We start from the raw sequence: 24,935 nt of genomic DNA, 5'->3' as shown, positions 1-24,935 counted from the left end.
TGTTTCACAGTCCTGTAAGACAAAGACAGCGCTAATGTAGGAAGTTTTATGAAATATATCTTAGGCAAATCAAGCATTAAAAAGGCATTAATTTATAACACTATTATCAGCTTTATGTTGTTTTATTTTTTTACGTGGTCATAGTTGATATATTTCACTGACTCTCATGGATCCCTATTACACACAATTGTGTGGATGTGGATCCACAGTGGATGAAATTTGTCACACATTTATAAATTTGCATGACTTTCAAGTGTAAAAAATATTTGTGAAGTGGGACAAATGTATACATGCTGTTTTCAGAGATGCCTTTTCCAGTTGGGGCTGACCACTAGTTTTAGTTAGCGACCACTTAAAATCAACCAATGTCTACTTGCAACCCCTCTTCATTGATTGCATGTTACCGACTTTTACTTTAAGTGCTGACAAACTAGTTTAAACGTATTCAGTAGTAAAAATAAGTGGCAAAAATGAGAGGAAAAGCCAAACTAAGGGCAGATAATTAACTTTGAAAACTAAATTTTAAGCCTACATGGAAAAGAAGTCCATGAAGATGAAGATTTCATAATAAATCTTATAAGTTTATAAAGCATTGTTGTGCTAAACCTCCCAACCTTTAAGGAATGTCCAAGCAGTACGGGGCTTTCATCCATTTTAAGATGTTTAACCATCAAAGAGTTATTATCTTTCTAAATTGTTTTTTTTTTTAATTTTTTTTATTTTTTTTATTGGAACTGCTGTTTAATCCTTGAGTTAAAAAGCAATTTAAAGAGCAATTTATTTCCTACTCCATTAATCATGTCTGCCCCCTCAGACTTATCGTGTGAACTTTAAGAGGGGCCTGACCCTTTAATGGAAAACCAAAATGCAACAGCACACCAACAAACAGTTAATAAACTAGTTTCAAATGATCTACACGGTAAAAAAGAAAAGAAAAAAAGAAGCTGCTTGCAGTATTAAAAAATACATTTCGCTGACAATTCCTCTGCTCTCTTCCTTTGGTGGGCGGACTAAATAAAGAGTTCCCGGATGTTGCCGCTACCGACGTCACGTGAACAGGAAGTGTGACGCCAGAAGCGGCGAGTTCAACTCTCCGACAAAACATGGTAACGAACTCAAAACATGTCGCTTTGGAAATTAGAAAACGAAGTGTTACCGACCTTTTGGCAGTTGTACAAGTCATTGCAGTCCTTTGTGGACGGCTTGTAATGAACTTGCCTCCTTTGACGTCGAGCGATGGTAGCTAAACTTTGGCTACGCTGCTAGGTAACTCGGCTGACGGTTTAGGGGATGTTTTCGCAGATTTCCTGCAAGTTTTTTTTTTTTTCTGAGTTTAGGTCTCATGTGACTTTGTTTTGTTAGTTTGCAGACTTCATGTTTACCGGTTAGACAGACGCCGCACGCAGATGTATGTCGACGTTATGGGAAACAAGGAGCTGAGTCTTATTGACAGGAATATAACAAGGTAACGTCACCTAAACAGAACTCTTCTTTTTTTTTTTTCTAAACTTTGTTTGACCTTTAGTTAAAACTTGTTGTACCTAAGTTGGATAAAACTTTACATTTATATATATTTTTTTTTTTTTGGGGGGGGGACTCACTGGTTTCTAACTTAGATTACACATTAACGTGGTGAAGTAACACAAAATGTCACAAACACTCCTAGTCAAATAGTCTTGTGGAGTTTTCCTTTTTTTCAGAGTATTTTTAGGATTTAGATCAATTTTTTCCAAAGAGAGAAAAATCACTTTTTTGATTGAAATTCTTCCAGTTGACGTCCACATTAAGTTTATAACCTGTGATGTTGTATCACAAAATGTTAGACTTTTGGACATAATAAGATATTTGAAGATGTCCTCTTGAGAGTTCAGAACATTTGATGGACATTTTTCACATGTGACTTGTGTAGACTAAACAATCAATCAATCAATCAATCAATCAATCAATCAATCAATAGACTAATCAGTGTAGTTATCCGTAATAAAATAATCATTATTTGGTGCAAATTTTCCTGCAGAGGAAAACGATTGTGGGTACTAAATGTTACATTCTGCTGTGAATCTGACCTTATTGCCATCTGTCTAGTTTGCTAGATATTCCCCTGAGTCCCACTGTAACATCACTTAATCTGCACTGCAATCACATCCCGAGGATCGAGGGCCTGACCTCAGCTTGGCACCTGCGGCACTTAGACCTTTCCTCCAATTGCATTTCTAAGATTGAGGGTTTAAGTTCCCTCTCTTCCCTGAGGACTTTAAATTTATCCTGCAACTTAATCACCAAGGTTGAAGGTGAGTCTTTAGTCACCATCATACTGAAATAATACATATTTTCCAAATAATAATTCCGTATTACTGGATCTACTGTTTACTCTGATGTTGCTGTCACTGCTCTATGAGCTGTAAAATCACTCCGTTGTTAATGTCCTCTCTCCTTTTACCTCAGGACTGAATGGCCTTGTGAACCTAACGAGATTAAACTTGTCCTACAATCAGATAAATGACCTTACCGGTGAGTCAAATACTGCCTGCACAGTTTTCTTTTTCTGCCCTCGAAGGAGAACAACAAGTGATGGATACTTCAATGATGCTGATTTGTCATGTCCTCATTAGGCTTCTTGTATCTTCATGGCACGGACTACAAACTGAAGCACCTCAGTCTCCATAGCAACCACCTGGACAGCATCGATCACCTCCTGCAGTGCCTGCTCGGATTACAGTGTTTAAGAGACGTCACTTTAAACCAGGATGGCATAGACAACCCTGTCTGTAGGTCACCAGGTAGGACAAGAAACATTACCGTGGGTGTGTAAACATCATTAAATGATACACTGTTCTATATATCATCATCATATTAATAATAACAATCGTGGTAATGTTTTTTTTGGGGATAATCCAGTAAATGATAAACTGGCCTTTTATTCTCATTAATGCAAAAAAGGCTTATTTATTCACATGTGAGCATTAAAAGCGGCCTGACTCATTTACCCAGAGATGTCATGATATCACCGGCAGCTCTCCTTTCTCTGGCAGTCGTCAAATCTAAGACTACTTTTTGGTATTTTGCCTTTATTTGATGGTTATAGCTGATATACAGGGTGGGATTTCGCAATACAGCACAAAGCACAGAAAATATGATGCAATAAGTACATTTTAAATGGTGTCATCTGACATAAGGGTGCCCTCTGAACTCAAATGTTTCAGGTCCTTTCAGGTGGGCAATGATGTATTAGTGTATTTTTCATCATGTTTAACATGTGGGTTTAATTCATTAACAACTCTCGGTGTATTGGATTATTGACAGCAACTAGGACTGCATTATTGATTATGCAGGACAATCAAAATGGTGAAATACCCTCATTTGTCAGTATGTAATCGGCTGCATTAGCCAAAAGCAAACATTGTTGTCTGGTATTTTGTCCAAATACAGAACATTTTCCATAAGAGATTTAAAACTGTGGTAATGATAATCCACACTATCGGCCATAAACAGCAGGTTCCTTCTCTTTTTTTTTTTTTTGATGAGTCACTCACTAATCCAGAGGATATTTTTTTGATTTCACTAAATAACGGACTCATAACCCTCACTAGTCCATGACGAAAGCCCAGTAAAAGTCAGTCATAATTAAAATGACAGTCATTAACAGTAACAGCTGCAGTCTATTTATCACTCTGTGCATCTTACGTTCGCGCCTCTTTGTTAATTGGATTGACAGCAGTTATAATAATAATAATAATAATAATAATAATAGTACCCATTATCTATATCTCTTTGTTCATGATTAACTCACTGCATTCATTGTTAAATGTGTCTCTCTTCAACCCTTTTAACCCAGGAGGGCCTACAGTACATAACGCACTCGTACAACCCACACCGTCAGTATGTGTAGATATGTGGTACTCGCTTCCCATTAAGAAGGCAGCATCAGTAGTGCATAAGAGGTTATTCATTACCACATAACCATTTGATTTTAACCACCATAACGCCTGATTAACCATTGATAAGACAATACTGAATAACGGTGTTCATGGACTCTCGGACAGTTCCAATCTGCCCAGGTTTATCTAATGCGCGTGTTCCCGTCTCACTGCAGCTTACAGGGAGATTGTTATGCAGTCGCTGCCACAGATCTCTATACTGGATGGGCTGGACCTCCTCGGAAATCCATCGCCTCCAGGTTTAGGCAGTCCCTGCGATATCCCTGGACTGGAGGACTATGTGGACCTCCTGCTCTCCTCCGATACAAGTCACAATGAAGTGGTAATTTTTGATGCCATACTACTATTAATAATTTCAAATGTAATTCTCATGTTATCAATTTAAATATACAGTATTGAATTCACATTTACTTAACCAGGAAGTCTCGCGAGATGTATTTAATTTACAACATTCATATGTAGGACAGTGTAATAGGAAACGAAGCTTGACTTTTAAAACATTTACATTCCTAACAAAAGGTGTTTTGACTTTTGAGTTCGTGACAAGCAGCGTTTGAGATTGAAATTTGTTTTGTAAGATATCAAAGGGCATAGTGAATATTACCAAACAGGAATTTTGCCAAGTTGAAAGCAGACTCCATGTCTAAACCTTAGACGAAATATTAAAATTACACTGCAGTGCTTTTTTAATACTTAAGAGACTTCCTAATACAAAAGAATATAGGTCTCCAATTGATAGCAGACTTCGCCTTTTGTACAAGAATATAACAAAATCCGAAACTGATTTTCTCATCTTTATATTTAGAAATGTCACACACACATTAATTATCCAGAATTAAAAAGTGTGATGTTCCACAGCAGCACCTGTCCTCTCACTGTGCTGAGGTGCTAACAGAAGAAGGTCTGTGTTATATTACTGAATAAGTATAAAGTTTAGAAGACTTAATGATGTAGGACCATTTTGCTTTGAGGTTGCAGTAATGATCATTGAGCCAAGTAGTTGTTGTAAAGTATCATATTCTGAGTCATCATGAAATTGCTGGACTATTGTGTAATTTGGTGGATTTATACACAGATAGTGAAAGTTTGGGAATCTGATCTCTTTACCATTAAGTTACTTTACACATTCAGAGCACCAGATGGCTGCTTCCATCTGTTTTTCTCATTAGCAAGACCAACTGCACTGGAAGCACTATTATTTGTCTCTGTGCAGCTTTTCTAAACTGAAGGAAGTGTGTCTTTTCCTGAGTTCATGATAGCCCTGGAAATGTCATGTAATTCTATCACACTCGCAGTAAACATAAGACCACGTCCTCAGTCAAATGGAAAGAATACAGTTTACGCTTCCATTGCAGGTTAGAGGTGATGGCGCTCTCACCACACCCCGCATTGACCAGCTGCTGACCCAGTTCCGTCAGCGGTTCGCCTCTGAAGCAGTCACAGATCCATCCGCACAACCAGATCAGGCGGCTCGTTCCACTGATCCAGCAGACCCCGTTAATGAACAGCGCATCCGGAAACTGGAGCACCAGGTGTCCCAGCTCATCCAGCAGGTGCATATTTAACACTGCTCAAAGCCATTAACTCATTAGATAAGAAGAATTTTGCGCTGATTGTGTTGATTGATTGATTGGAACACAGCAGGTGACCGACTTGTCATATTTAGGCTGTATCCAGGCTTGTACCACTTACACTGCTGTGTAACAGTTTTAGTCTGTGAAATGTTTAGAATCCATCACGTAATACCATCAGCCAGAATCATGAAGAACTATTTTCAGCAACAAAAAGAGTACCTAGTGGTGCTACAGATGGTGTAGCCTCCACCGAGCTGTGACCTCAACATCATACAGTCCGTCTGGGATTACATGAAGAGGCTGAAGCAGACAGGCCACATGTCCACACAGGAACTGTGGCAAGTTCTCCAAGAGGATGGAGCAACCCTCCTGCCAAGTACCTTGAAAAACTGTGAGCAAGGGCACCCAGGGGAGCTGGTGCTGTTTTGATGACAAAGGGTACTCGCACCAAATGTTCATTTGATTTAGTTTTTCCTGTTCACTGCACTTTGCATGAAATTAGTTGATGATTAAAAACTACTCAAGTCCTCACTTTCGGGTCCCTAAACCCTTTGCACAGTACTGGAACTCAATCAGATAGACCGTATGTTTCATTAAGCTATTTTACTAAAATATTGATTTCTCACGTAAAAATGCCCCCGCAGGCCCCTGCAGGTGATAAATCCGGTAGCTCTGCCCGCTCTGTGGTGATGGTACGGAAAGCTAAGAGGGACACGGACCGCACGTCAGAAAGCGAGTGTGACAGTGGGAAGGAAAATAGGAGGCGCACGAGGATTCCCAAACATCGGAACAGCGTAACATCGAGGACGACCACCAAGGAGACCAAGAGCAGGTGATCGGACAGGTTATTCTGCACAAAAAACATGATTCAGTTGTAAATTTCCCCACTGCGGGACTAATAAAGGATTATCTTATCTTATGTTTACATGTGTACTCCCTCAGTTTGTTACAGTAGCTAACTGTCACCTCGACTCAGACAAAAATTCCCCAGAAGTCTTTGTTGATGCACAAGGGGACACTAGCAACGAGATCAAGGAGTGTACCTTTATGTAATGATAATCCCATCTATACACTTGCCAAAGTCAGCTGACAGAATTGTTAAATTTATTGACAAAGTCTGTCTTAATAATAATCAAACACAAAAGCAGCAGGGGATATTTCCATTTTGTTACTGTCACCACATGTCTTGATGATACAGGAAATCCTTTTACCTCAGCTGAAAGGAGGTGATAAATTTTCTTCTCAGGGCGATGTTATAAACTCCTCCTCGGGTAGAAATTACAACAGTCACCTCACTCCCATGATTAACGACCGTGCTTCTGTGGTCTACCCCCTCATCTTACTTCATCAGCTGCTGATGACATGTAATTTAACTTAAGTAGGCTCACAACCGTCCTCATCAAAAAGCAAGGTGATTTTAAAACACTTAATTTTTATTCAAAGTTGTTCAAACTTTTGCTTATCTACAAAAGTGAATAAGTCATCTGCTTCGACCTTTATTTGGCCGGAAGGATGTTTAGAATCAATTTTACAGCTCGTTCAATACCTGTGATTTGTTTTATGTGCAGCGATCAGGAGAATCATAAACAACGGACTTCAAAGTCTGCCGCGGGGCCCAGGCGGAAGGCTGGCAGCATGGGAGGTGTAGAGGCAGCAGGGCTAACAAGGAAGGGACCTTTGAGGGCGGCCAAGGCCTCAGGCGAAGTGAAAGCCAAGTCGACTGAGGAGGAAGAAACCTACAGGGTACATGATGGATAGGTCACCTGCACACTGAATAGCACCTTCTATTTTTACTGAGTGAATGTAACGTAAAAAAGGTTTTGTCCTCATACAAGAAGGGAGTAATGTGGTGCATTTGCACCGACATCTCTAAACAAAAATATACAGGTATTGAATAATAGATATCACTTAACTACAATATCAGCATTTTGAATTTGATAAAACAAAATGTAAAAATCTATATCTGGGCTTTTTTTTTTCTTTTCTTGACTACTCTGTTCCATAACCTTCCATTTCTTCTTTTGAGCCATTCCTTGGTGGGTTTTCTCATGAATTTAAGATCATTATCCTGCAGTAAAGTCAACTTACAGTTCAGCTTTACCTTTTGAACCAATGGCCTCACAGTATCTTCAGGCACTCTTTAATATGATTCAGAATTCATTGTTGAATCAATGACGGCAAGCTGCCCCAAAATATTTGGCCACGTTTTTCTTCTCATCTTCAAAGCCTGGTTGCCTACATTACCCACAATGCATTTTGATTACTGACGGCGTGCAAAAGAAAATCTGGTGTTTTATGCTAGTGCTAGCAGCGAGTGTCTGCACAAGCCTTTCAGCTTTATTTGAGGGAGTTTATAAGACTTTGTTATTCTCAAGCCACCCAAAATGTGTACGCATGTAGTTGTAACACGTGTAAAACTGGTGGAATTCCCCTTTATTCTTTACAGTATTCTTTACAGGCACTTACTTACTCGTCAAAACTTTTGAAATGTTTAGTGTGGTTTCATTGTTCATACCCGTACAATGTGAGAATTATTGAATACAAATTCACACAAAAAAAACCTGTTGTAAATAGAAATTCACTTTTCAGCTTGAAGCAAAAATAATGCCACATGTTTGTCTGTCTTTGGTTTTACTCGCTGTGCGTTTATGCTTTCATGTGTGTGTGCCGCTCAGACAATAGTGGAGGAGCGCGACCAGGAACGGGAGCGACGCTGGAAGGCAGAACAAGCTGCAAGGAAGCTAACGGAGGAGCTGAAGGGCCTGCACACAAAGGTCAGCGAGGAAAAAGACCTTCAGAGCATGGCCCTGCACACCACAGACAGGTGAGAGGGAAGCACAGATTGACATGTCTGCAATGTGCACACAGACATCACGGGAATCAGTGCAGCAGCTCTGAAGCAGAAATCAAGCTGAAAAAAAGGATAATGGAACTCGTCTCTGTGGACTCTAATTGTCAACTGCATAATGGAACCTCATTTGTTTCGACCCTCTTCATCTTTTTTCTATTGGCTCTCTTGGGACCAAGGCTTACTGCCTGTCTCCTTCTGGAACAATGAGTATCCATCCCACCATTAAAAATCCTCACTATCATTGCGCCATAGCCTCTTGTGAAATTAAGCACACATCTGGGCTCCATTACCCCAAAACCTTCTAGTCTACATGCAGTTGTCTGTGATGATAAAGCAATTAAATATTAAGATCATTACCCTACACACCGACTCTGATTATATACCTTTATATTTATATCCCAGAGGCTATAATTATGCATAATTAAATATTCCTGTCTATGTCCCTACACAAGGCTATTTTGCTTCTGCACTGTACAGAAAGCAGAGAGCCAGGTGGGACTATCTTGTTCTCTGTCCTTGTTTGCATCACATCCCGCTTAGATAAATCTGCATTATGGTTGTAATTAGAATCCTGGTGACGCGCATATGTCAGCAGTATTACACGAATCAATCTTAACTGCCAGTTTCTAATGACACTGAACAGGGCTGTTACTGTTGACGTCTACGCTCATCAGCAGACAGATTACAGAAAAGTGACTCATCAGGTCAGATTTAGAAAGGGAACTACTGTGCATGATGTGGTTCTACAGGTTTGGGGTTTCTGAGTTTCACTGTGTGCAGCTTGTTTCTTTCCTTCCACCAGACTGCTATTTCCATTCCCACTTCCATTTTCTGTCCCCTGAGATAAGATTTTGACTATGCTATAATGGTAGAGTTCTTCAATTTCACAGGCTATCACATATTTAACACTGGACGAGGACAACCAAGGGCATTACTAAATTGATAGTGGTCTCCCATACTAGTTTCTATTTGCAGTAAAAAAAATTGAAATTCAGGGTATTACCACTGCTGCTCTTGCACCCCCTTATCGTATTTTTCTCCCCATCCAGACTGAAAGAAATATTGCTGAAGGAGCGATCGGGGCGCTCTGAGCTGCAGGCTCGTGTTGAGGAGCTGGAGGGGAGGTGTCAGTCCATAAACCGGCAGTTGGAGCACGCCCGCAACAGTGAAGAACAACACAAGACTGCACTGTGCAGACTGGAGGAAAGCTTCTCCCATGGAGAGGCACTCAGGGCTTGCCAGCAGGCTGAAGAGGTACCGATCCCTGTTTATTTCCCTGAGAAAACATCACTTGGATGAAGATTGTGTGTGTTCAGCCTGGTGATGCTCATCACTTCTCCTGCTAACAAAACAGGTTTATTCAGAGTCATACAGTTGTCTGTCAGGCTGCTTCTGGTGCACCCTGTTACCTACCGCTGAACTACCCTAATCACTTTCATTTTTGATTAAACTAGTGAGCTAGTTCACTGATTCAGCCCACAGAGTGAGTAAATTCAGAGAGCTAAAAGGGTTCAGCAGAGAGGGTCGTTCACCTCTTGACAGGCAGCTACAAAACATGTGCTGACCTTCCTCAGATGAAGCGGCAACAGGAGCTGGAGAACAAGGCAGCAGCTCTGAGGAGGGAGCTGGACATCCAGAGAGCCTCAGTACGCCAGCACAAAGACAAACTGCAACAGCTGCATGAACTGCTGGCATCCAGGGAACAAGAGCACAGGTATACCTAAAGGGTTTTACTGTGAATCACTGGAAGAACTCTCTCTTATTATCAACCTTTTTAAAGGTTTTACACAGACACAATATTTTCTCCAAAATACTATTGTATTTGTATTTATATGTTTTTATCTCTTCTTTTCTGACTGGTTTGAAGTGGGTCGGGGGCAGCTAGAAAACGCTGATGACTTGTATTTCTGTTTTCCAATCTGTATTTAGAGATATTTGGATTGCAATGTGTTAACAGCTAACTTGTAGGGTTATTAAATAAAACACAGTCCTGATGAGGCAAATTGTCTCTATTAGCTATATGTTGTTGAGTTTAAATCTTTAATGAATTATAAGTAAAATGTTTTCCCAAATATTCTGCATTGCTAATTTAGTCATGAATAATCATTTATAATTGATTTGAAGCCAAGTTTCCAGGGATTCTAATACTTAATAATTGTAGAGTAATTTTGATAGTAGCAAAATTCATCTAGCACTTTTCATCCAATTTAAATACTGGATGCAAATTATATAATCTAAACACTTTCCTGTTTGGTGAACTGTCAAGTTACTGTTTTGAGTTCATTTTAAATATGCAGTTGGAATCTTGTTATTTCACTTAATATTGCAACATGTGGACCATCTTATTTCTGTTAAGGACACAGCAGCCATTTAACCACGTCAATGTCTCATCCTCATTCCTTCCACAGAAAGCAGCTGGAGTTGCGGTTACAACCTGGCGGGCCAGATTTCCGTGAGGCAGTGGCGAAGGAAGTCGTGTCAGTGGCAGAGAGACACGGCCACCGGGAGGCCGAGCTGCAGGAGAAACTGGCAGAGGGCAGGAAACAGTACGCTGCTCTGGAGGACGAGTTCCGCATGGCGCTCACCATCGAGGCTGCTCGCTTCTCCGAGGTCTGTTAAAAGATGGACACCTGCCATACAGATGGCATGTAATCACTGTAATATTGTCCTGAGTTTTACACTAAATCTGGTTCACAGTCCAGCTGATAATTGATTACTTTGTGTGGTAGAAAGTAAAATGATTGAACTGGAATTGACCCCAATCTGGATAAACTCGTGGATTTTTTTTTTTGATTTTTTTTTTTTTTTTTTTTTTTTCCAGCCTGATGGTAAAAGCTGAGATTGAATTAGGATCATTTGACTCCGGACAAGTAGTCTGTGATTGCCACAGGAAGAAAGCTTTACAGAAGGATTGGGTTTGAATCAGTTCATACTTTCTCATTATGGTTACAGATTGCATTCAGCCTCTGCACGAAATTTAATCTTATTCTTGATTGCTTCCACTTGCGTAATTTTGTCCTTTAAATCACGCAAACTTTTGACCTTGGAGAAAAGTCTCACTAAAGTACAGATTGCCATCTACATCTTTAAAGAATTGCTTTCTGTAAACCCATGACTCTAAAACCTCTTCAGTCAGACATCAAAGTTGACATTGATTGATGAAATTGTCAAGTCAGGTAATGCTTGGACCAAAGTCCTTCCCTCTGCTTAACTCCTAGATTTCTTATTGATATTCAGTTCCACATCCTCGCTTTTCTTCTTCTGCAGGTGAAGGAGGTGTGTGATCAGATGGATGCAGAGCTGACGGAGCTCAAGGCGACCCTCACCCAGTCCCAGCAGAGGGAGAAGAAATCAGGCTCTCTGGTGCAGGAGCTCACAGCCATGGTCAAAGAACAGAAGAACCGCATCTCTGAGCTCATCAAAGCCAAGAGAGACGCTGTCACTGATCTAAAGGTGTGAAGCACTACAGTAAAAGTGTGAGAGATGTGGGGGGAAATTTTTTTTTTTTTTTGCACTTCAAGTAAATTCGAAGCCAAAATTGTTTGATCAGGTTTGAAATATCACATTTTATACAAGATATTCAGAGAGGCATCAGTTACTACCTTTAAAAAAAAAAAAAAAATTGTCCACCCTGAGCCCGGAGGAGACCGACTACTTTAAGACATTATGAATACTGAATGGTCCAGCTGCCTCTCCATCTGCCAGCCATGACAGATGGCCATTGATCATTAATACTGTCTGTCTGTCTGTCCCTCTGCCAGAGCCGTGTGCACTCCTTGGAAGCAGAGGTCGGGCAGGACCGGCGTCTCGGCCTGCAGCTCGAGTTGCTCAAGAAAGACAAGTCGCGCCTGTTATCTCAGCTCACAGCTCAGGAGTCGGTGATAGACGGCCTCAGGGCTGAGAGGAGGATCTGGGGTCAGGAGCTTGCTCAGCAAGGTGGGAAACATCCAGGAGGACATTTGTCCTGAACTGAGTCAGCCTTAAAGTGCACGGGAGACTCTGATAGGCAGTTTTAGTTATTTATTGGCGAACACTAAGATCCTCATTCGAGTCCATCTGCAAAGCATTGACCTGAGTCACTCCTAACATTTTGGAAATTCTATTTCAGAGATGGTATGAAGGAGGCTTAATACTGTATGTGCTGACATTGTATTTCATTTGTATCAAGTAAAGCCTACCATCTAGTGTTTATTTGGGAGATACACATTCTTACACTGCCAGGAAGAGCTGGGCTCATTTATTTCTCTTTACCAGGAGCGTCTTTATCTCAAGATCGTGGACGTTTGGAGGCCAGAATAGAGATGCTGAGCACTGAGCTGGAGAGTCAGAAGAAACAGAACGAGAGGGACAATGATGCTCTTAAAATCAAAACCAAAATTATGGATGACCAGACAGAGACCATTCGCAGACTCAAAGAGGTAATATAATTACTAATAATTTACTTTTACTGTTATTAGTAAAACTTTAAATCCTAACTTATTAATTTTTTTTTACTTTCATATATGTGCATTTTATTCTGTACATTGAAATGCATGCTTATGTGAGTTTGTGTATCAGCCTGCGATTATCTCGAGACACATTGAGACAATCCCTCTTCATCCTTCTCCTCCTTCCTGCCGTGCAGTCCCTGCAGGAGCGTGACGATCACATCCGTAGACTGAAGGAGGAGGCGGCTCAGGCCCAGAAGAGGCTCCAGCAGCAACAGGAGGAGGAAACAGTCCAGCAGGCTGAGCTGAAGGAGCGACTGGAACATCTGAGTCTGCGCAAGGACGAGCTGAAACAGTTGCTGGAAGACAAGGAGGCGGAGCTCGAGGAGGTCAGGAGAGTGTACAGGTAAGTGTCAAAATATAAATATGCTTTACACAGAAGAAAAAAAAATCGGCTGTCGGGTGGTTGGATGTGTTGATGTTGATGAAGTGGGGTAAAGTTGAAAGTGCATTATAATCAATGAATCATTGCAATATAATGTTACGGTAATGTTTTTATTTTAGGTTAAAACGTGACCCAGATTGTCATTATGGCCGTGACTGCTGCTACTGCTGACAATCAAATATTAATGTTATAAGTAGTCTCTGAAGGCGTTGTGTTTTCTGTTGTAGTGATTCCAGTAAGAGGTGGCAGGAGAAGGCAGAGCTGCTCACTCGGCTGGAGAGCCAAGTGAAGCGAATGAAGGAGAACTTTGATACCAAGGAGCGCTTGCTGCTGGAAGACAGAGATAAAGCAACAGAAGCACACAAGTAAGCAACAGCATCAATAAGGAAATTTCCCATCTGTCGTTCTGGGCCTGCACTTAAGCGATGTTTTTTTTTTTTCCCCACTTATGGAGCACATTAATCAAAATACATATTTATTTTTTTTGGTCCCATAGTGGTGTTGTTTGTTCTGATATCATCAGTTGTTTTACGTGTTTGAAAGGTGGAAAGATGGTGGCCCTATCTTTGCCTGCTGTGCAGCTGCACTAAATCCTGGAGGAGAGCAGTTATTTTCTTAGTCAGGAAAGATGATTAATTGCTTTTCCTCCTGCGGCTTAAAGTAAGACCAAATTTCCCTCAGTGAAACTTTTGAATAATTTAGGTAATCGTTTTTGAAAAAAAGTCCCTCCTCTAATTGTAATGTTACATTCCTTAAAAAGTCTGGGGGTTTATATAACAATTAGGCTTTTTAAGTATAATTAAGTTATTTTAGGGATGTTTCTCTTGAAACAAAAGCAGGTGGGTGATGTGATTTTAAATTAAATACTACTATAGGTCTGCAATTCCTGTGTTAGTGCTCTATATTTTTGTTTAGACCACACTCTAAAATGCAGATTTTTCCCAAGTCAGGTTGGACAGGATTCAAAGTGTCGCACGTCATGTCAAATGCTTTGTTTGTGATTGTCTGTCCTGCAGAGCTGCAGTGGAGAAGTTACACTGTGTGGACGATGCTTTTCGCCGACAACTGGAGTCTGTTCAGGCTACACATCAAGCGGAGCTGCTTCGACTGGCTAATGAAAAACTAAAAAAGATAGAGCAAGCTAATCAGAAGGTAAAATGAGCACTTTTTACAGAGATGGTTTCCCTCCAAGTTGGGAGGACTTAAGAGCTGCTGTGTGCCAGTTTGTTCACGAAAGGGAGATGTGAACACGAGCAATGTTTCCCTTCCTGACTTTCAAAAAGGGGAGGAGTTTAAAATTGGTTAAAAGTGATCATAATAAAGGACAGACAGCCACGCAAACATGTCCTGCAAGGTTTGTGTTGCTTACTTCGGTGTTGGATTTATAATTCATTATTAATAATAGGGAGGATTCAGTCACTAAAAGTTTCACATTCTTCACAGAGCAGATCATTTTCTTCCAGTAGTCCTTGAAATTCTGGAGAAAATAATAAACTAATGGAGATCTGCAGTTGATGTTTTATAGTTTGGACTCCATTTCACCCGACATAACATTCAGTCACGAAAATACTTCAATTTAATGACTTATTAAATGTATACATTATGCATTTCACTTAAAAAAATGTTTTCTTATGTTTCCTGCTGCTGAGTTTGGTGATTCTTTCTTCTCAGGTATTTGAAGTTGAGGAGGAGATGCGTCAGCTCCTGGAAGAGACGGAAACTAACAAGCGAATCATGGAAGACAAAATGAAACGTCTCACCAGTGTATTAAAAGACTTCTAACACATGAACTATAGAATGACACTGGACAATTTGTTTTATTTTTTAAATACTATTTTATTTTTTTATATATTTTGGATTCCAGTGTAATATAAATTATCTAAATAAATTCTCTCTGGAGCATATTTGTATTTGTCGATAACATTACATTAGGACACAGGGTCGGAGGAACATATTATGTGAAGTGTTTATGGTTCTTTCGATCAAAAAAAAAGGCTAAACTATGTGCATAGAGTTCGGACAGATTGACCTAAGTTTACTAGGAATCACAATTTGCTGATGTGGTCTCTCAAATGTTTTATTCCTAGGATGGTGAAGGCACCAGCCACTTTTTTTTTTTTTTTTTGCCTCTGATTGGATTACATTAACCATTTATAACTCACTATGTTAAAGATGAATAAATCCAACTAACGAAGTCAACGAGAATTAACCAATCACAGGCAAAGTAGGACGGGTCATGGCCTGACCGTCCTAGGAATGGGCGGAGTCCAATTCGGGGTGAGGCGTGGTTTCTTCAGCAGGGGTCGGGGAGGAGGGGGGGGTGCGACCACGGGCACGAGCGGGTCAAGGGTTGCCGTGGCAACTAACCTAACGTAACGTACGTTCATTTAAAAAGCCTGCAGGTACCGCTGTCGTCCCGTTGAGGTAACAGAGACATTATCTGTTAACGGAAATAAATGGTCGTTATTTGTAGTTAAACGCAGGCGGCTGAGTAAAAAAAAAAAATAGGTACTAGTTTGTTTTATAGAGAGAAGATGGAGTTTGAGAGGACGGAGACCGTTTGTTCGACACCGAGTCGCCGCGAGAAAAGTTTGGGTCTCCTCACGATGAAGTTTGTCAGTCTGCTACAAGAAGCTAAGGATGGCGTCCTGGATTTGAAAGTGGTCAGTGAAACGGAAAGGAGGGAGCTCGGTGTTTGTGTTTGTAGGTTGTTTTGGGGAGCGTTGGATCAAAATTTCGTAGTTCCGCCGTCTACACAACAGATGTGAACAAAGGGCTTGTCAGTCACAAATGGAGCCAGTCAGGTGCATCGATTTATTTAACAGGTGGTCGAGCAAGCCGCCATTACCCGACCCTCTTCATCTGTTGAACCAGTCACTCCCAGAACAGGATTTAACTTCTTTTTTTTTTTTTCTTTTTTTTTTATTTATTATTATTATTATTTTTTTAATAATGTTTGGATCTACCGGTTTGCTGTCAAATGGTTAATGGCAACAAACCAGCTTATTCTGTGCGTTGTTGTGTGGCAGGCCATTAAGAAAACTAAATGTTTAGTTAATTGCAACCGAGTGTATGACTACATAGGCTATATTTCAAAAATGGAACCTCTTGTAAAACTAACCCACTCCTAATTAAATATCAGTAAAAATAAACTATTCTAAGTTTTGATGCAGACTCCTTGAACCTCCTTTTAATGACCAGTGATGATTCCCTGAAGCCGTTCTTCCCAGTTTGACACCAGTCTGTCTGTCCACCACAGTGACCACCAGCCTTTTTGGATAATGACCCTCCCAAATAAAACAATATCTTCTTGTGACCAAATGACACTATTGGCATATGTGTTTTTGACCAGGAGGCAGGGATATATTGTTTTCATTTTTTTTGCTTTAAGTGACTGGAATAGACATAATTATTCAGTAATTTACAAAACTTAAAACATTTTAGAGGTATACCGGCCTGGAAGGAGAAAAGGCTTCTTTTTCTCCCTGCTTGTCCTCGTATTGTTTTTGCAAACCATCAGGGTTATTTTGTAACTCCCTCTGGGATCCTGACTACTGCACTGGAAACTATTAACTCATCATAAGACGTACCAACACATATACATGTTTTTTTTTTTTTCTTATTCAGTTCTTCTGTGACTTTCTGCTATCAGCAACCACCCAGGTCTGGACATTTTGACTAAATAGGTAGACCACCTCACGCCTCAGCGCTTGTCAAAGACTCATCATCAATCATCCAAGCAGCCTTTAGTGTTTAGATATGTTATCCAGACATACCCAAATTTCTTTTATTTCTACAAATGTACCTTTTTTTTCATCATTGATAGTTTTCCCTCTCTTCTTGCGCGCCAAAGCTGGGTAATGTTTACACAGCAGGTTCTTCAGTCCCTTTCCCTCCTCCCTCCTCCTCTCCTATTGTATAACTGTCGTCTTCTGCCAAGGAGTTTGATTTGCAGCTTAATTTGCCAAATCCTTCATTTGATGGCTTTGCCCGAGTCTCTCTTTTTCTACCTCATCCACTGCTTGCTACAGAAACCTATTGGTAATGTCTGTTAAAAGTATCTGTATCTTGTCATCGTAAGCTCCTTCCGACTAAGACCCTTAACAGAGATGTCTGTCTGTATTAACAGGCTGCAGAGAGCTTGGCAGTGAAGCAGAAGAGGAGGATATACGACATCACCAATGTACTGGAGGGTGTGGGGCTGATCGAGAAGAAAAACAAGAATGTAATCCAGTGGAGGTTTGAAGAAGTTTCTTACCAACAATTTTAATTGGCCCCAGTATCTGTAAAAATGTATGTGAAGTAATGTCTTCCTTAATTTACCCTTCATCAGCTCGATGAATTTAAAAAGAAATGCACTCTTTGACAGAAATAGAGCGCTAGTAATGGAAAAAAAAAATACTAAAGCATTTGATTGATTCTCTGCCCCTACATGGTCTTGGTGTCTAGGGGGGAGAACACAGGCAACCAAACTGAGGAGGTGCTGGAGCAGGTAAAAATTTTAAAGGCCCAAATCTCTGAGCTCGAGGCCCAAGAGAAAGAGCTGGACAACCAGAAGGCCTGGCTGGAGGAGAACATCAAACACCTCAACCACGATCCCGTCACCAACACATATCCTTTCACAACACCTGCAGGTGTTTTGCTTTTTACTTATTTTAGGATCCTTAAATTTTTGTTCAATCCCTTAAGGGCCCGTTTTTGTGTATCTCTTTTTTTCACTCAATCTTTTCTGTAATATTGAGTAGAACTGTTCATTTTTGATTGAACATTTTATGTTAAAATGATTTAAAATCTGCCACACCTTTAATCCAATCTCTAAAATAACCACAAATCGGTTAACTTGTATAAAGCTTCTGTTTCCGAGACTTTACATTTGATATCTCTTCAGTATAATGTAATATTGTGTTTTTTGTACGGCCTCTCTTGACAGTTTGTAATTCTCGTCCTCCTGGCGCCCATTTACTCATTTCAGAGGAAAGAAATCTCTACTTGATCCTTTTAACACCGTTTGCTTATTGAACAGAGAAAATGTTATAAAGGGAGGATTATAAATATAATTGCTATTGTCAGTCAATGAAATCACAGGCAGGCTAATTCAGACTTGCACAAAGCTCTCAAGTCTGGTTTTTCCAGTTTATTGTCTCCATTTTCCTCCCAACAGTAATCCCGTTTCCTTAACACTTCTCCACCTATAAATTTGTGACTCATGAAGACGTGTGCAGCGCTTTCAGCGGAGACACACTTCTTGCTGTCGTGGCTCCTGCTGGAACTCAGCTGGAGGTGCCGCTGCCTGAAATGGTATTTTGAGTTAGCAATTTGGATCTGTCGAATTTTGTTCTGCTCTGCACTTATAGTAACGTTCACCAGTAAGCTTAGGAAACACTTCTTATATTTATTCCTTTCTCCGTGGTATAGAAGCAGGCTATAATTTGCGGACTGGAAATTCTAACTGGAAATGGAGAATCAACATATTGACACTAATTGTGTAGCAGCGCACTGCACTTATTATAGAGACAATCTTTTGAAGTATAACATTTATTTCAATTTTATTTAAACGGTGCCAAATCACAACATCCGAATGCTAATGTTCTAAGGACAAGACTGCACGGGATTATTATTTCAACTCCATGGGATAACTGTTTAGGATTCCTTCCCTGAGACACTTTACAAGTAGTGTATTTTTGCTTAGATTCATAAACATGTCCAGTATTCACTATTTCTATTGGCTATTGGTCTATTTGTTTACCGTTGGTTTGTAAAGCCTTTTGTAACGACGAACATGGCTGCCTGTTCCACCTCGAAAAATGACGCTCTAAGAGTCGCAAATGTAAAATGTGCCTGTAAAACCAAAACATTGTGCAGGAAGAAGCTAAAACGCTCGGTAGAGTTGACGGAAACCGCACGATTGTGTTTTAATTTCCTCTCCTCTCACATACTCGTAGTCATGTGACCTGTTGTGAATATCAACCTGATTACAGCTGCTTTGATAATAAACGGCGTTTATTTGACATGCTGCTGTTCCTCAGGGTCAGAGAGGTCAGAAGAAGTACCAGGTGAACCTGCGCAGCTACTCGGCTCCCATCCAGGTCATGCTCATCAACAGGGATTCGGACTCCACAGTCCCCGTGGTCTTTCCTGTCCCGCCCACCGACGACATCTGTCCGGTGCCGACTCCTCCCAGCACCCCCGCCAGCCTGCAGAGATTCCCTCTTTCGCTGTCCGTGTGCTCCACTTCCAATACCACCAGCTCCTACTGCAGCCAGGACTCTTTCTGCTCAGACCAGCAGGTGGTGCTGCCAGAACACGATGAAGTGCTGACGCCTTCGTCTACCCCGCCTGATGTGCAGATGGGTAATGACAGGGGCTTTGGGGATTTTAATACTTCCAAGGTTCCTCTTGAAAACCACCAAATACTTTTATTTTATTTTGTATTTTGTTTAACACTTAAAGATACAGGTATAGGGGTCATCTATTGAGTTTATGCATTTAATTGCCTTTAACAATAGATCTTGGTGGATATAAAACATCCCTGTTTGCCAGCTTTAGCCGTCACTTTTTAGTGCCAAATCAGATATAGTGGTGCTTTTCTGATCAATTCGATTTTTCTATTCATAATTACGACATGGATGTTGACATAATCAGTGTTTATTTCAGTTAAACACTGGTACAATAATCAGTTTCCCGCAGTACGACCTGAAGTTGGCATAAACTGAATTCTCCCTCCCGTTCCTGTTACACCTATTGTCAAGGGCTCGTGGGATTTTCTTGTGCCAACCAAAGTTACGTTTACAGTCAGTGTTGCTGACCATAATTCGTCGTATTCTGCGCATTCTTGCAAACATCTGCAATGTTTGTTTTGAACTATTTAAAGCTCTGGTGTGCAGGATGATTGCTCAATCATGATTCGACTGATGATGTTATAAGATTAAACTGTTTATATAATTGAACTATCCACACCCAGGGCTCACACTGAATTTACTGCTGTTCTTGTTTGAAGTTCAAACTTCTTGTAGAGCTTCGAAATATCAAAGGATCTCCTGGTTATTGAGCTGTAATGCATTAAAGTGACAGACAAAGCTTTTGCCAACACCAAGGGTAGATGATGAGGTTGAACACCTTCAAGCAAAAAGTGATTTCATTTAAGACACCATAACCAAAGAAATAAAATGCCCAGTAAAAACAATATGCAACCACTGGCATTATGAAATATGTCATGTGAAGTTGGCTGAGTTTTCCTTTAAGAAAGGTTTCAGTTCGGCAGCTGACTCAGAAATATCACATGCCACAGCGTCTTGACATGCAACAACAGGAAAAGTTTAAAAGTGTTCACCATAAAACTATGCGGTTCTAATATTTCTTGAAACAAAAATAAAAGCGCTCTGGCAGGCGTAATCGCACTTGTCTCAGCAAGTTGGCTGTTAGGCTGTTAGGATTTAAATAAGCCAAACTGATACTGATAACTTGGGTGTGTCAGTTAAATGAGAAATCATGCAGCTGTAAACTTGTGCATCAAATCCCACTGGAACAAGCCTATTGGTCTTGTATAGAAATTCACTGTATTTGTTCATTTTGTTCAAACATTACAGTCATACCCAACACCCGGCGCTATAAAAAAAAAAAAAAAAAAGAACGAGCCTCTCCTTTCATTAGCTCCCTTTTGCTGTATCCACCTTAGCTTATACAACACCTCAGGAGGGAGCAATAGAAAAAAAACAAACTCGGGTAAAGCAATAAAAGGAGCAGTGTGAAGGATTTAGTGACATTTAGAAGTGAGGTTACAGATGGAAACCATCTGAATATCGCTCCTCTTCCAAGTGTGTAGGAGAAAAAAAAAAAAAAATCAATTTTTTTGTCTCTTCTGAGAAACATGTCACTCTCCATGAAAAGGAAAATACTCCCTATGTAGATTATTCTTAGTTTACAGTGATTATACGCTAATGAAAACATAATTCATTAATATCATGTTCCATTTTTTTCCCCCAATAGATCCCCCTAAATCCTTTAAACTTAACTTAAAAAAAAAAAGACCATCAGTTTCTTGTCTGTAAAAGTGTATATCAAGAAATTGATGCATTACAGTCTGTGTTTTGATCTCAGCATTTATTTTGTGGAATTAGTTTTTCTGTTCAGGAAGCATTTGTGGATAGAAATTTTTGACCGACGCCAGAACAAGAATTGGTATCTAGTTTAATATAAATGATGCAAAAAAAACAAAACAGCAACACTTCTGTGGACGCTGTGGAAAATACGTCACTATGTATACGACACACGACGCCATGTGTCTAGACCACGTTAGCGTCTGTTCCAACATTTTGTCATTTCAACAGATTAAACAGATTGTCGGAGACTTCCGTGAGAAAACAAACCACTTCCACATCTGGGTGTAGCTTGTGCGAAAAGGATGAGTCAAGTGTTCCACTAACTGTACGCGTAGATGGAGCACAGCGTGATATTGTCAAAGTGAAACTCGGTCAGCCTCTTCAAGGAAAAAAAAAAAGAGGAATTATGACAATAGCAACAAAACATTTACTGAATGAGTTTACTGTAGCACAGAATTGGAAACGATGACGAGGCATATTGGCTTTGCATGAGATTGCATCAAGGTTTATTTATTTTTTTTAAATTTTCTTTTGTCTGGGACTATTTCCAAACGCCGTGACCTCCTGAAAGTCTTTATGCTCAGCTAAGCTAACCAGCTGTGACTTTCTGCTTACCAGACAAATATGAAGGGTGGTGTCAGCGTCGTCCTCGAACTAACGTTATCGTCTGAGGTCGACGGGTGCATTTCCCAACCTCCAATCGTTTTGTTACCACAGCCGACCTTCTGCAGCTTCTCCTTGTTCCTGATAACTGAACTCTGGACTGTGCAGCTTCGTGTTCTCACCTCACCTCCCGTGCTCTCTGCAGAGTGCCACGGTCAGTCGGCAGCGGCGTTGGAGCAGCAGCAGCAGCAGCAGCAGCAGCAGATGGACCTGGCGGGCCCAGATTTCCAGTCTATGCTGGACGTGAGCAGCCTGCTGAAGCTCAGCGCGGCCGGAGACCACGTGAAGGACGACAGAGAGGGTGAGGGCCAGCGACGCGAACACGGCGAGGCTGAGCGCAGTTCATTCTGCTGCTGCATCCGGCAGTGAAGCCCGCGGGCGTTTTAATGTCTGCTTCGCATTTGTTTCAGTTCTGATTTAAGATCTAAGCCTGGCTTTTATTCAGAGTTCTGCTTCCCGTGTGATTATAGAGCGGCTGAATTATGTACAGATATTGAGGTGTACATTTAAGTGGTTATGACCCGATGTTACACGGCCTATAACAGTAAATGTGCAAACTACACAGTGAATGAGAAACATGCTCTTATTTTCCTTGCAGGAGCTGTCGACCTGATTGATGAGCTCATGTATACTGATGGTAAGTATCATAAAATCCTGCATTGACAAAGTTCATAAATTGTGTCCGCGTCAATTCCCAAATGTAAAACGCACCCGGCTAAAAAGCCGTGCAAGTTTCAAGGCTTGATGCGTCACTGACGGCTTCGGTCCGAGACGTGCTCTCTCTCGCGCGCCGGTGAACCGCATCCGACAGTGATGTCGTCAGGTCGCCACGGCAAGGTGAGAAGGTCGACCACCGCAGGTCAGCGCGGACAACATTTCCGGGGGCGTTCCAATTCATTTGTAAACGTGTTAATCAACAAGAGTAAAAGCCACGTCAGCCGCTCCACCGCGCTGCGCTTTGAGCCAAATGCTCAGGATGCAACACGAGGTCACTGCTAACGTGTTGATATTGAGCAGGTGTAGTGTTTTACCAATAGTCACAATCTTAGCCCGGCGTGTTAGCACGCTGACATTTGTTAAATAGCAAGTCAGGCTAAATTTAGCCGACGATGACGGGAATAGGATTTTTTTTTTTTTTTTTTTTTGCAGTCACAAACAAAAGTGCTGATGACGACCCGATGTCGGCACCAAAGTTCTCCTTCTGGATGCCGTGTTTGATGTCGACTTAAATATCATAGCAACCGGTGTCTCGGTCGCCACGGAATCTGGTACAAAGTGGTGAATTGATAATTGGCCTCGTTGGAGCCGCGTATTTGCCGGTACGTTTTTCCAGTATTGACGCCGATTCCTCTCCACATGCAGGCATAGACTACAGCTTTAACTTGGACGACAACGAGGGAGTGTGCGACCTGTTTGACGTGCAGATCCTCAATTACTGACGGTGAATCTGCAGCACACTTCCTGAGAAGCACTTTTTTTTTTTTTTTTTTTTTGCTTCTCTTTAAAGACACTTCAAAAATGCCCCCCCCCCCCCCTCCCCGTTTTATTATAATTGCGCAGCCATATACTCATACATGTCATTTTCATGTTAAAAGAAAAGCTCTACATCATTCACCGGACCTCCCACACAATCAGTTTACGACACTCCCCTCTTGCCAACAAAACAAAGTACCTGAATTAATTTGCCATAAGGTGTTTACGTAGCCGCGAGTCATTATGTCTCCGCAGAGACTTCCGTGGTTGAGTAGGTAAATATCTGCCGGGTTCGAGATTACTGAGGTGCCTTAGTGGACGTAAGCCAAGACAAATGCTTCAGCCTCCTGCTGCACTTTTGTGTCTATGTATCTCTGCATTTTTTTTTTTTTCCACATCCAGTGGAAAACCGGAGACGTGCAGCCGACTGGGACTGTGTTCCGCTTCAGTTGGAACAAATCAGTATTGGCTCCTTGTTTTAAATTTCAACACGCGGTTGATGATCTAGTTATTGGGTATGCGAGCAAATAACTTTCTTTGCCTTGAAAAGCATCATCCTACCTAACTAATTTCATAGTTATATTTCAACAAATATTTAGTATTTAATGAGTGAATGTTTTGGCAACGTTTTGTTACCTTGTTCTTGTGAAAATGCCAGAAAGTTTTCTTTTCTAAATTATTGTGACACTGCCATTTTAGGCCTCAAAGTTTTCATTTTAAATTTTGTTTCTTATAATTATAGTTATATATTTGAATAACTAATATTTTTTACTTAATTTAAGAAAAAAAACATTATTGGTTGTAGTTTGTTGAAAATGAAGTTAGTTGACTGCCTTAATTATAATTTAAGTAATTGAATTTGCCATGTTTCTGATCTAAAATGCATAAAAATGAAGAATCCAGGGTGGTATTTTTGTATATTTATCTTTTTTCTTTTTTTTTAAAATTTTTTTATTACAAGAAGTCATGTTTTTGTTGCACATTTTTGAAAGTTCTTTTTAATAAATTGATTTGATCTTGACTTGAACTTCGGGTTTTTTGACAAGTAACGAACATAGTTTAATTTGCAAATGAAGCATAACGAATCACACAAACAAATTGTTCCACCACATACTAAACTTTCAGCGTGGAAGTTGTCAAGTCGTCTTAAAACCACACGGAACGTTTGTCACAGATTGTCCCAACAGTTTAAACCCTGCATAGAAACTTCTTTTTTTCTTTTTTCTTCTCTCTCTTTTGGCTGACTAAAGTGCTTTTGCTCCGTTAACAGATGGTGAACTTCAGTCAGATTGTTTCCACATGAGAGCACACGACCTGAGATATAAATCAGTGTTTGATTTCTAACAGCTGTGATAGGAGAAGAAGAACAAAAATGTAAACAATGAGAAGCAGAGATGTAATCAACCAGGAACCTTTGACAAAATGTTAACACTTGTCTGGGAGATTAGTGACATGAAAAACCACG

The 24,935-nt window shown here is 40.5% G+C and overlaps 2 protein-coding genes across 2 annotated transcripts; both read left to right on the top strand.

Moving 5' to 3' along the window:
• Nucleotides 1-1,030: 1,030 nt before the first annotated feature.
• Nucleotides 1,031-15,527, top strand: lrrcc1 (leucine rich repeat and coiled-coil centrosomal protein 1). The gene is made up of 20 exons (XM_069157765.1): nucleotides 1,031-1,106; nucleotides 1,363-1,465; nucleotides 2,086-2,291; nucleotides 2,446-2,511; nucleotides 2,613-2,780; nucleotides 4,094-4,260; nucleotides 5,294-5,491; nucleotides 6,157-6,344; nucleotides 7,081-7,255; nucleotides 8,188-8,336; nucleotides 9,413-9,617; nucleotides 9,938-10,077; nucleotides 10,772-10,973; nucleotides 11,631-11,816; nucleotides 12,125-12,299; nucleotides 12,618-12,781; nucleotides 12,988-13,196; nucleotides 13,463-13,600; nucleotides 14,252-14,387; nucleotides 14,907-15,527. The coding sequence occupies exons 2-20, from the start codon at nucleotides 1,407-1,409 to the stop codon at nucleotides 15,015-15,017; spliced, it is 3,042 nt and encodes a 1,013-aa protein (XP_069013866.1). The 5' UTR covers nucleotides 1,031-1,106; nucleotides 1,363-1,406; the 3' UTR covers nucleotides 15,018-15,527.
• Nucleotides 15,528-15,735: 208 nt separating this feature from the next.
• e2f5 (E2F transcription factor 5) lies at nucleotides 15,736-23,894 on the top strand. The gene is made up of 8 exons (XM_069157764.1): nucleotides 15,736-15,898; nucleotides 17,365-17,474; nucleotides 17,685-17,836; nucleotides 18,415-18,533; nucleotides 19,262-19,586; nucleotides 22,143-22,298; nucleotides 22,596-22,634; nucleotides 23,360-23,894. The coding sequence occupies exons 1-8, from the start codon at nucleotides 15,770-15,772 to the stop codon at nucleotides 23,434-23,436; spliced, it is 1,107 nt and encodes a 368-aa protein (XP_069013865.1). The 5' UTR covers nucleotides 15,736-15,769; the 3' UTR covers nucleotides 23,437-23,894.
• The last annotated feature ends 1,041 nt before the right edge of the window (nucleotides 23,895-24,935 follow it).

This window comes from Embiotoca jacksoni, unplaced genomic scaffold, assembly GCF_022577435.1.
Source record: "Embiotoca jacksoni isolate LCO1_2020_lvr unplaced genomic scaffold, fEmbJac1.0.p SCAF_22, whole genome shotgun sequence".
Taxonomy (NCBI): domain Eukaryota; kingdom Metazoa; phylum Chordata; class Actinopteri; family Embiotocidae; genus Embiotoca; species Embiotoca jacksoni.
The sequence above is the reverse complement of the archived record's forward strand: the minus strand, read 5'-3'. Positions and strand labels throughout refer to the sequence as shown.